This window comes from Anoplopoma fimbria, chromosome 9 (genome assembly GCF_027596085.1).
Source record: "Anoplopoma fimbria isolate UVic2021 breed Golden Eagle Sablefish chromosome 9, Afim_UVic_2022, whole genome shotgun sequence".
Lineage (NCBI taxonomy): Eukaryota > Metazoa > Chordata > Actinopteri > Perciformes > Anoplopomatidae > Anoplopoma > Anoplopoma fimbria.
The window spans coordinates 27,244,831-27,256,881 of NC_072457.1; the positions used below are offsets into that span (position 1 = coordinate 27,244,831).

At 42.6% G+C, this 12,051-nt stretch overlaps 1 protein-coding gene across 6 annotated transcripts in view; it reads left to right on the forward strand.

The window, feature by feature from the left end:
• Positions 1–11,447, forward strand: part of ldb1b (LIM-domain binding 1b) — a 28,823-nt gene extending 17,376 nt beyond the window's left edge. For 3 of the 6 annotated variants that reach the window (XM_054604790.1, XM_054604789.1, XM_054604788.1), the window contains 10 exons: positions 4,344–4,446; positions 5,458–5,502; positions 5,806–5,881; positions 5,966–6,068; positions 6,224–6,396; positions 6,890–7,012; positions 7,120–7,203; positions 7,861–7,984; positions 8,074–8,222; positions 9,220–11,447. In XM_054604790.1, the coding sequence (XP_054460765.1) occupies positions 4,344–4,446; positions 5,458–5,502; positions 5,806–5,881; positions 5,966–6,068; positions 6,224–6,396; positions 6,890–7,012; positions 7,120–7,203; positions 7,861–7,984; positions 8,074–8,222; positions 9,220–9,468 (1,229 nt within the window). In that variant the 3' untranslated portion in view covers positions 9,469–11,447. Of the gene's footprint in view, positions 1–981; positions 1,507–4,343; positions 4,447–5,457; positions 5,503–5,805; positions 5,882–5,965; positions 6,069–6,223; positions 6,397–6,889; positions 7,013–7,119; positions 7,204–7,860; positions 7,985–8,073; positions 8,223–9,219 lie in introns of those variants that run through there. The other 3 variants (XM_054604793.1, XM_054604791.1, XM_054604792.1) reach the window with 3 other exon arrangements.
• The last annotated feature ends 604 nt before the right edge of the window (positions 11,448–12,051 follow it).

Below are 12,051 nucleotides of genomic sequence, written 5' to 3' on the forward strand. Positions count from 1 at the left end.
TATTAGAAATTGTGACTCTAAAATAATTCAACTTGAACCAAAACAACGTTTCACTATGTTGTAATAATGTTACCATCAGCACCGGTGTTCCGATGCACAGCGGCTTCTGTGGAAGCCTGTTAACTGTTTCCACAGAGCGGCTCCCAGGAGTAGCTTAATTTGCGAATAAATCATTGATGAAACATTGTGTTTTCACTCCCCGTGTACATGGGTAGTGTATAAATCAGAACCACGCTCTTGCTGTTGGCTGCAACGTCCCTAAATAATTGAGGTGGGTGGGGAAGCACTTTTGTGCTTGAAAGGAAATACTTTTTTTTTTACCTTGATATGAGATCACCTGTCAAAAATGTTAGGAGTCCTAGTCATCCTTCAGGGATAAATAATGTATATCAAATTAGCAAATATTATGACACACACGAAAAACCACTGACCTAGTATGACTTGTTCTTTTTATATCCCAACATCGGCCATATGGGTGAGTCCTCACTGGCTGTGATCTGAATATCTGATTATAATTTGAGGCGATTTAAGCAGATTAAGAGGCCTATGGGATTCTCCTTTTGGTTTAGTGTGTGTGTGTGTGTGTGTGTGTGTGTGTGTGTGTGTGTGTGTGTGTGTGTGTGTGTGTTTTGTGTGTATGCATGCAGAGAGAGATATTCCCAATGGTAATGGATTTACACTGGTCTACCTTGGAGACAGTTCAGTGTGCAAACTCAAAGACACAATTAATTTGTAAGCAACCCAAGTATGTTATCCGTAGACGGGAGTTAATTTGTTAGATCTCACTCTGCTTTTGACTGATTGGGCCTCCGCATCAGCTGTGCATGCATCACCCTGCAGAGCCCCATAGTGTGTCATTCATATGACCAGGGTCTTGGGCTGTCACTGTCTCCGTTCAGTTGTTTGCAGCAAGCTTGATGTGCACTAATTAGTCAAACATGAAAACCACTTTGCAGCCAGCATGATGTTCATTTCCACACACACACACTTGCATTAGACCAATTCTCATCTGTGTCAGTTACAAGGAAAGGGATGGGATTGTAGGGAGGAGGAAGGAAGAACAAAAATGCTTACCAGACAACCTTCATGTGCAGTTGTGCATTAGTGTGGGGGGGGAGGAGAAGGGAGGAGAAGGGGGAGAGGGCGGCTGGCTGTGCTGGGCAGAGGAGAGAGGAGCAAATGCATTGCGGAGGGAGAGGAGGAGGAGGGCCTACAGCTATTGTTCATGTCCTCCCGTGAACAAAGGGCTCATCTGGGTCCGTTTGTAAACCCACAGCAGGCTGCAGCCACTAACAAGGCCTCATGCGGGACAACACATAGCCGACTGACTCCCGCAATCTCGGCTCTCTCGGTCTCAGCCCCGCGGCTCGGAGCACATATCGGTGCGTATTGATCCCCCGGAGGGACGCTGAGCAGCGGGCCTCTGCGTCGTTACGCACGGAGCGTACACACGGTCGATCCCCGCAGATCTGTAAACATCCACCTCCTGGCTGGACTCCTCTTCAGGTACACGGGCCGCTTTGCCCCCCAAAACACGCACCCTGTCCGGCCTGTGCGTGTCAGTGTGTGTGCGGGTCTGTGCGTGTCGTGTGTGTGCGTTATTGTTGACGCTCAGGCGTTAGCATTGCGGCTAACATGTAGCTCCTGCTCCACGGCTAGCTAGCTAGCTAGTTAGCTTCACCGTGCAGGCCTGCGGGGCAGTGCTGTGCACCGTGTCGGTGTGTTGGGTCGTGTTGAGTGTGTGTGTACACTTCTGTTTAACACATGCTGGTGTGTATAAGTTCACTCTGGTGTCTGCTGTGCAGCGCTGGAGCCATGCTAACAGCTAGCTAGCTAGCTGTTAGCATGGTGCCTCCTTTGTAAGCAGAGTCAGCCTCCACCGTGGTGAAGTTATCAGCTCACACAGTGTTTTAAGCTCAGATTTGTGTGTTTTTTTGTTATGAGAGAAGTTGGGTGGGTTGTTTAGTGTGACATGGCTGTCGGTTGTCCTCTCTGTACATCACGGTGGAGTCCAGACCTCGACGTGGGACTCTGTTCACGGGCTGTTTGTGTTTCTGTGTTTGGAGCTCAGGTGACATCAGATGGGCTCAGTGTTGGTCAACATTTGAGATTTGTTCTGAGGTGGGCCCACCATCACATTAAGCCTGGAGGATATGTGCATGTATGGTGTGTGTATATGGTGTGTGTGTGTGTATAATGTGTGTATATGGTGTGTGTGTGTGTGTGTGTGTGTGTATAATGTGTGTATATGGTGTGTGTGTGTGTGTGTGTATAATGTGTGTATATGGTGTGTGTGTGTGTGTATAATGTGTGTATATGGTGTGTGTGTGTGTGTGTGTATGTGTGTGTGTGTGTGTGTGTATAATGTGTGTATATGGTGTGTGTGTGTGGGTGTATAATGTGTGTATATGTGTGTGTATGTGTGTATATGGTGTGCATGTGTATATGGTGTGTGTGTATAATGTTTATATATGGTGTGTATCTATAATGTGTGTATATGGTGTGAATGTATAATGTGTGTATATGGTGTGTGTGTGTGTATAATGTGTATATATGGTGTGCATGTATATATGGTGTATATGGTGTGTGTGTGTATAATGTGTATATATGGTGTGCATGTATATATGGTGTGTGTGTGTATAATGTTTATATATGGTGTGCATGTATATATGGTGTATATGGTGTACTGTGTCTCCTTGTGAGGGAGAGAGAGGAACAGGATTCCCAGTGGAGGAAGTGGAGTCCAGCTGATGTGATTGTGACTGCCTGTCATTAACCGCTAACAGGAGAGGAGAGGAGCTAATGGAGCTCTCAACAACTAATGGACACATAACCATCGATTATTTATTTATTTATCAAACCCATTTGTTTTCCTCTGGTGGTGCGTCCAGCCCCATAGCAGTGCTTGCTCACACAGTAAACAACTTGTTTTTTTACACAAAGTGAACCCACGGTTTCAAATGGATTGAGGTTCTGTTTTTTTTTTTTTTAACGCCATCTAGATGGTGAAAATCTTCATTTGAGGATCCTCTTCATAGAAAACTTTTCTTGTTGTTAATTATTTACTTCTAGTCTATACAAACTATGATAGGCCATGTGGAGATGTAACCCCTTAGATATAAGCTGCTGTTATTTAAGATAAGCTGTTTTTAATGCATATCATCATAATTTAGGATCAGCCACTCAATCAATATCAGTGTGGCCTCTAAGGTCAGTGTTGGGCTGGGCTGTCTGTCCATCTAAATACAGCCTGTCTGTGGATATAAACATGTTTGTTTTAGTACAATTCAACGAGAGCACTTTGATAGTGACCCTATAATGTCGGGAAAAAACCTCTTCTCACAGAGGAGATGCTGTTTTGCTCTTAATTGTCTTACCTTATAATAGAAACTATATACACATCACATCCCTGCTGTGCTCTCAAATCACAGTTTACTCTGCTGAAATCATCCCATTAATGCAATTAAAGCTCATCTCTCCCAGTCTGTTTCTCCAAACGTCTCTTTCATACAATCACACATGTACACACATTGTCAGAGATAGTTTAATATGCAGAGACAAGACGGAGACATTAATGAGGCGGGGCTTCACCATGGTGACGGCAGGGGTCGTGACCTAGAGGGCGGCACGCATGGATGGCCTTTGTAGGGGAGCTGGGCAATTAAAGTAGAACAAGGGTTGGAGCAGTCTGTGAGAGACGGATTCATCAGTTTTGTTTTTTATCTGGTTGTGAATAGAGTCGGTTTTGGCCTGTTTGTGTTTGTGGTGATTCAGTTATTTATGGAGGCCAGCAGTTTCTGTAGGAGCACATTGTTTACAGGAGGCTCCCTCCTCATGGTGTTGTTCTGTGTCTTTATGAAACACGATTGGTGTATTGCTGGGGATGACCTGTGAATGTGTGCAGCCAACTGAAACTGGGCCATGCTGGCCGGTTCAGGCTGCATGTGCCTTCACCCTCACATGATACAGTCATTCTGTGCAAGTGTCACTCAAAAGGAGAATAACTATCATTAGAAGTACCACTGTATTTACCAAAGATTGAACAACTTAATCTGGTACCATCTTCTCTCATTAAAGTCCTTTATCTTTCTGATCTTGTGATTTAGCTGGGCAAACATCCACAATGTGTTGAAAGGTTTGCAGTGTCAATCCTTACATTTGCAGATAACTATATACAGCATTTATTACCAGATTTGAAACATTTATCCATTTTAATCTAATTTACCATTTATTATTATCTGGAAACACTACATCTAACACTTCAAGTGACTTTTGGACCTATTGTATAAAAATTAAACGCAGCATTTTTGTTCATTCTTATTTTTCCTTCACCTCTCTTGCAGGCTGTTCCTCCAAGTCATTCAAGCTGTACTCCCCCAAGGAGCCCCCCAACGGTAGCACTTTTCCCCCTTTCCACCCCGGCACAATGCTGGACAGAGACGTGGGGTGAGTTTTATGTCTGTGTTTTCTGTGTGCTTTGTGTATCTGTTCTGTGTGAGGATTTCCCAGTACCGGCCTTTAAACATCTTCGATGGGTGCCTGTATTATTGCATGCCATGTTGACATAGCCTAGAGTTTAATTTCCTCAGCCATATGTTAGTCTGTAAAACATCCACAGGTAGTTGATTCAGTTTGGTAGTTCGGCCAGTGAGCAAACAGTAGGAAGTAGTTTAGATGCGGGCGACGGCAAGCAGCTGGATTGGATTGTGATTTTGAAATGCAGGGGCTGGTTGTATTTATTCAGGATGTGCACAAACTTCCTGCTCATTCAAGATGTTTACATGAATATTCTTTTTCAGAAGCTGAAAATTTACCAAGAAGCTTGTTTCAGCGGATAGTTTGGTTGATATGAGATGTTTCGAGGACAGCTGCCATGTTTTATCAGTTTGTAACCTGAATTAAAATCTATGAACACTTCAGGTACTTTACTTTAACGGCGTAACGTAACTTCCCAGGATCGGGTGCTTTATGTCGTTTAAGTGTACAGCATTCAGTATACAGCACATGCTGGTAGAACTTGTTTTTGAAACTGATTCTTGGGACAACCTTACGTTCATTAACAATTACTGGGGAAGAAGAGGTCACAATCTCCTGTCACTTGGCGAAAGGTTGAGCCAATTGCCCATATATGGTAGTGTAGTGTAATTTTAGCCACAGTTACAATGACTCAAGGACATTTTATGGACCAGATGTGTGAAGCTAGTGTTTAGTGCTAAAGTTGATTTGTCTTGACTTGTGCGGCTCAGGTGGGTTTGTGTTCGTTGCGTCATAGTTTGTGTTGCAGTAAGCAAATCAGCTACAGTTGGATATGTGGAAAATGTGTTATTTACGGTCTCCTGGTATCATCCAATTTGTGCTATGTTTACCCAAGAGTCGTAAAGACAGACAAGCTCCTGCAGGAGGGCCTATGAGCACTATAGCTGAACGTAATATTCTCTCTGTCTCTTGTTTCTCCAGTCCCACCCCAATGTATCCTCCCACATACCTAGAGCCCGGAATAGGGTAAGACTGCATTGTTTCCCATATCTCTTAATGGTGTGAAAATGGCAATAATCACACAAATACAGATACGGTTGTGGGAAGTTGTGTTCTTATCTCACTTTTAAAAGAGATTTTGTATTTAGACTGTGACGAGGCTGAACTAGGTAGTGTAACGACCTTCAAGGTATGGAAGCCCTGAGAGCTTTAAAAATACTTTGATCAGGGTGATTTGCTGTAAGTTTACTTGGATCTTTCATAATACCACAAGCTAACTGTTCTTGACCCCTGTCCTGTTTTTTGTTTTCTCCTTCTCTGATTCACCAGGAGGCACACGCCATATGGCAACCAGACAGACTACAGAATATTTGAACTCAACAAACGACTACAGAACTGGACAGAGGTTCGGAAGCACCCACATAAACACTCATAAGCAATCCAATAACTGTGCTGGTCACTGATCATTTTCCCTCTCTGCATCCTGTAGGAGTGTGATAACCTGTGGTGGGACGCGTTTACTACAGAGTTCTTTGAAGATGATGCCATGTTGACCATTACGTTCTGTCTGGAGGATGGGCCCAAACGTTACAGTAAGTAACTAAGTCACTGACGCATATTGCCTCTCTGTTTAATGCATATACAGCCCCTTTAATTCAAAGCTTTACAGTCACAAATGGACTGCGTACTATACCTCAGCATTTCCTTCCTGTCTAACGCCCGTTGTGTTTTCTCTCCTCCTCTGAAGCAATTGGCCGGACGTTGATTCCAAGGTACTTCCGGAGTATATTCGAAGGCGGTGCCACTGAGCTCTACTATGTGCTGAAACATCCCAAGGAGTCCTTCCACAATAACTTTGTCTCCCTTGACTGTGATCAGTGCACCATGGTCACCCAGAACGGAAAGCCCATGTTCACACAGGTGTGTTTCTGCTCCATTATTGTGTCCGCCCCTTGTTTGTTTTCTTTATTTATATTTCTGTAATTTATTATTATGGCTTACAATATAAATCAGATGCAAAATGTTAAGAAGAAAAAAACCTATTTTTCTCGTGGTTCCTAAACCGAAGTAATGCACACACTTTTTACAAAAGGAATGCTAATATTTGAAATTAGTTGTTAGGGAAAAAAAGCCAGTTTAAGCTTACTCTAAATGGTTGTTAACTTCCCCTCCTTATCATATGGTTGCATAGAAAAAACCTAAGTCTAAGTCTCTTTGCAAGGTATTTGCAAGCCACTTAATAGGTTGGAAGCTTTTCTTTTGCTCTGTGAACACACTGATTTACAGCCCTTGTCTTAAACATGTACTCTTTGTTTATCATCTGTTTGCAGTGGTGCAGGTTTTACCTGTCTCTGCATAGATTACGTGTAGTTGAACTACTGTTTACTAACGTGTGTCCTCTGAACTGCCATAGGTGTGTGTAGAAGGGCGCTTGTACCTGGAGTTCATGTTTGACGACATGATGAGGATAAAGACGTGGCACTTCAGCATCAGACAACACCGTGAACTCATCCCCCGCAGTATACTGGCCATGCATGTGAGTAGAGGCAGAGGGCGGTGGGAATGGCTACGCATACTTCACAGATATATATAAAGATGTGTGTGAGTGTCAGCTTTGTAATCTGTACCCTTTTGGTTCCTCAGGCCCAGGACCCACAGATGCTGGACCAGCTGTCAAAAAACATAACAAGATGTGGCCTGTCGAACTCCACCCTTAACTACCTCCGAGTAAGTGAAGCGCGCACACAACATTTTACCTTTTTTAGAATGATTTTGTTCTTAAAGGCTTTCTCTTCATGGTTTCTTGATTGTGGTCTCGTCATAATGTAACAAGAGCTTTTACGAAATGCGTAAACTTAGCAGGCTTCCAAATTATAGCTGCACCTGACTGAAAGATTTCATGACATGAATTACACAACATCAATGTAACTGTCAAGAATGACAATATGTGCTGTTAACTATGATGATTATTGGTTTGCTCTATCATTGTACCAAATGTTTTTTTTCCCCCTCCATGCTAAGCCTCTATTGAAATTTTAGAATGAAGCTTCAAATGTCTTTAAAGATATTTTGGCTGCACAGGTCTGACTGGAACTGCAGGCTCAATGTTCTTGTTTACAGACGCTTTAAAAGTCACAACCTCATGTTGGTAAAATGTAAAAGCTGTGATGAAATTGGTCTCACCTGAATCAAGTTTCTTTGTTTGCGTCTAGTGTTTTATGACCAGATTTTCTGATCTGAGAATTTGCAGTTTAAAGATAAAGTCATTTACGCCAAACACCAGCTGATGATGATGGTGCTCGCTCTTTTGGGAGCATCTCTAATTATGTTAAACGCTGTGTAATCTTTAACCCATATCCCGTCTTTTTGTTTTCCCTCCTCCAGCTGTGTGTGATTCTGGAGCCCATGCAGGAGCTGATGTCCAGACACAAGACGTACAGCCTCAGCCCCAGAGACTGCCTCAAGACCTGCCTCTTCCAGAAATGGCAGAGGATGGTGGCACCACCAGGTAATTGAACAACATGCACAGACAAAGGCACACACAAACCACATGACTTCAAACATATCTGTAACTCTGTCTCCATCCCTTCTCTGTAGCCGAGCCATCAAGACAGGCGCCCAACAAAAGGCGGAAGCGTAAGATGTCAGGTGGCAGCACCATCAGCGGAGGAGGAGGAACTAATAACAACAACAACAACAAAAAGAAGAGCCCAGGCAGTGGCTTCCCTCTGTCCAGCCAAGTCCCAGTGAGTACATCACTGCTCTCTAGTGCTCGTACTCTGCTATTACACCTTTGACCGAATCATTCCCAATGTTCATAGATTAATGTCTGCATGGATTCATCAAGGGAAGTTCACATGTCACAATGGCAAACAAAGAAGGACCCGGTACATAAAGGGCCTCTTAAGAAGTATTACCCACAATACTTTTCTTTGAAGTGATAACACGTAACCCTATTGCAAATTTCCCCGCTGCGGGACTAATAAAGGATTATCTTATCTTATCTTATTCAGATTTGACACATTACATTACATTACAGTCATTTAGCAGACGCTTTTATCCAAAGCGACTTACAGGAAGTGTATTCAACATAGGTATTCAAGAGAACTACTAGTCACCAGAAGTCATAAGTGCATCTCCTTTCTTAAACAAGCATCTTAAAGCATAAACCAGAGCAAAAGTATAGTGCAGAGGCAAATTACTACGAAAACAATAATTGCAACAGACTAATACGAATATAATAAGTGCTACAAACTACTACGAATAGGATAAGTGCTACGAGGAAGGCTCGGGGCATTAATTACTATGAATAATTATGAATGAATCATCACAGCAATTTCCCAAACGTCAGATGAATGAAAACGAGATTACCTGATTGTAAATAAGGTTCGACAGGTGATTCTGGAATCAATTCACCTGTATCATTAATGTCGTCCATTTTCTGCAAAAACTACATAATCAAGACGAAGGCACATTTTAAACAAAAGTTGGGAAAACTCAACTTTGAGTGCCTGTTAAATAAAAGTCATGTCATATGGATTAGTTTTTGAGGCATGTGGGAGATTCATTTGAAGGAAGTTACCTGGTCTTATGAGACCCTATTGAGCATGTTGGTTGTGATAATAAATGCTTTGTGTGGTGTAAGCCAAGTAAATGTGCATAATCTGAGTCACTGCATAGTGACATAACAGCTGTTACACCCATGCTTTCAGTCCCTACTAAAACAACATATTGGTTGATCAGCTTAATGCGTCTCCGCAGGACGTGATGGTGGTGGGAGAGCCCACTCTGATGGGAGGGGAGTTTGGAGACGAGGATGAGCGTCTGATCACACGGCTGGAGAACACGCAGTTCGACGCGGCCAACGGCATCGACGACGAGGACAGCTTCAACAACTCCCCGGCGCTCGGCTCCAACTCGCCCTGGAACAACAAGGCCCCCTCCAGCCAGGAGAGCAAGAGCGACAACCCCACCTCACAGGCATCGCAGTAGAGCTCAAGAGCCCCGCAACCTCAACACGAACCCCTCTCTGCCGATCCTCAGACCCCTTCAAGACCCCGACGGCCACGAGTGCAACAGCAACAGTCCATCACATTCAGCACACACACACACACACACACACACACACACACACACACACACAGGCGGCCCGCGGGGGCTCGGCATGTCTCAGATAACGTCACTGAGTCATTGCTGTGACTTCCTCCATATTCAGGCACTGTGTCCCACCTCTGTCTCCCTTTTCCTCATCTCGCGCTACAAAATGTCCCATCTGCTCTCGATAAAAATGTTCAGTATGAACAGCGACCGGGTAGACGTGACCATTGGAGGCGCGGGGATTTAATCCAGGGTGAGAACTATTCACACTAAACCATCCATACTGAAGTTGACATGTAGGGAGGGGCAAGGCGGAGGTGATGGTGGCATCGGGGCTTCGAGATGGTGGCGAGTTGCTTAGGGACCACTTGTCCACCTGTCCTCTAAACATGGCTCTCAATTCTGGTCTGCTCTGTCGAGGCACAAGTCACTGGTAATATTTGTTAATAGAGTATATGTGTGTGTGTGTGTGCGCGTGTGTGAGAAATGTGTGAGGAGCGAAAAAGAGGCAGTCTGATCTTATTTGTGGCTTTGCTGAAGCAGACGGACCAGAATTTAGAGTCCGTGTGTAAAACCATTGAAATTCACACACTAGTAGGAGAGCTGAAATGTGGCACTAGGGAAACATATATATACACACACAGATACATAAACAGACCGATACATAAACACAAGTCAGCATAATGATTGAAGGATTTTGAGTCCCCTAGTGCCGGAGCCATCTCTGATTAGACTACAATGGATGCGGTCTTTCAAACGGAGAGCATTTACAACACACACACACACCGCACACATGCACATACACACAGTTACACATTTTAAGAGTTTTTATACAGTATATATTTCCCTAGAATGTTTTTTAATTTGTATTAAAACGCCTTCATTTCAATTGTTACTTTTTTATTTTCTACCAATACTGAAAAGCTACAGACCAAGGAGCAACACAGGACTTTTATCCCTCCCCCCTCTAAAATATATGGTTTTTATCTTTTATGTTTATAAAAGAGAAATAATTTAGTGTGGATGTTTTTATTTTGTCTTTTTTCGTTCCTTTTTTTGGAGATTTAAATTTTTGTGTATTTGTGCTTGTATATTTAAGGTAGTAGCAAAGTTCTGTCTGACTGTAATAAAATGTATTCTTACTTAGATTTACCTAAAGCCATCCTGATCTAATGTAAAGAAACAAAAATAGGAAAAAGGAGAAAAAACACTCATGAACCCGTCCCCTCTATCTTCCCTCCTGCTCTTTCCTCCTCCCTCCTTTTTATAACTTGTGTAAATTAAATTACAAACCTCTGGGGTACAATGGCACCATGGAGAGATCATTCTACTGTTTTGTTTTTTTTTGTATTTATTTTGGAAATTTTAGAAATTCACACATGTATTTCATCTATACAGGAAGTGATTTTTCACTTAACATCACAATTTTTTTGTTCTGCGACTTTCAACTTGATGTCAAGTGAATGATTCAACTGGTGAATTTCATATTTCATCACTGGCTGAAACTGATTTCTTTCCATTAGTTTTTGTCTAAATGGCCTTCATTGGTGCAATGTCTTTCATAACCACCAGAATGATACCATCAATCATCCAAACATCTTCTAAAGCCAGCTTATCATTAAGTTCAGTCTTCATATTTGGTAGCAATGCTGTCTGTAAAGTCTGATGAAAAAACAGCTGAAGCTAGTTTGTTTTGTACATTTCCATTTCCTTACAGTTGATTCCAGCAACAGTTATGAGTTTGAATGGTGACTTGTACCTTTTTCCAATCCCTGTAGAAAAATCATTGTTTGATATATATTTTTTGATTTGGTTAGTTTCTGCCCTTGATAATTAATGTATGGTACCAATAAAAAGATACATTTTCACTTTAAGACATGTTTAAGTTTTGTTATTATTTGCAACACAGCTGATAAAAGAAGCCGGTGTTTCTGTGGTTTGATCACTTTTAATGCTTCATTTTGACATTTTGTCATTGACGTGCAGGAAAAAGGAAAATGGGCTTTTCTCCCCATTTCCCCTTTTCTCAATGACTGATGTGCAGCACATCACCCCTCTTCCTCTCAACTGTGCTGTCACACCCCTCTTCAGTCTGGCTGTTGTAACCTCTCAGTGAAGTTAAGCTTCAAGCAGTGCTGCATCATGTCCTTAATGCACAGAGGCATGCTGGTATTTAATCCTAGAGAGTGGTTAATTGCTTTCACCTGTTGATCCAGGTCTACATCAGTCCTTCAATAGACAGCTCGAATGAAAACATTTGGCAGGATGGAGGAGCCCCAAAGGACCAGATTGCAGAACAATGCTTCGAGGCCTCGTCTGTGGAACAGATTCTCACAGTCACTTACAATACTGCTGGACTTGCTTTCTACTTTTAATGCTGTTTAAGGTTCTTAGTATTAACTTCTTAATTTCACGGTTGGCACAGCTCTAAAGTGCAACCAACAACTCTGAGATTGTGGTGCAGCATTGTGTGGTGTG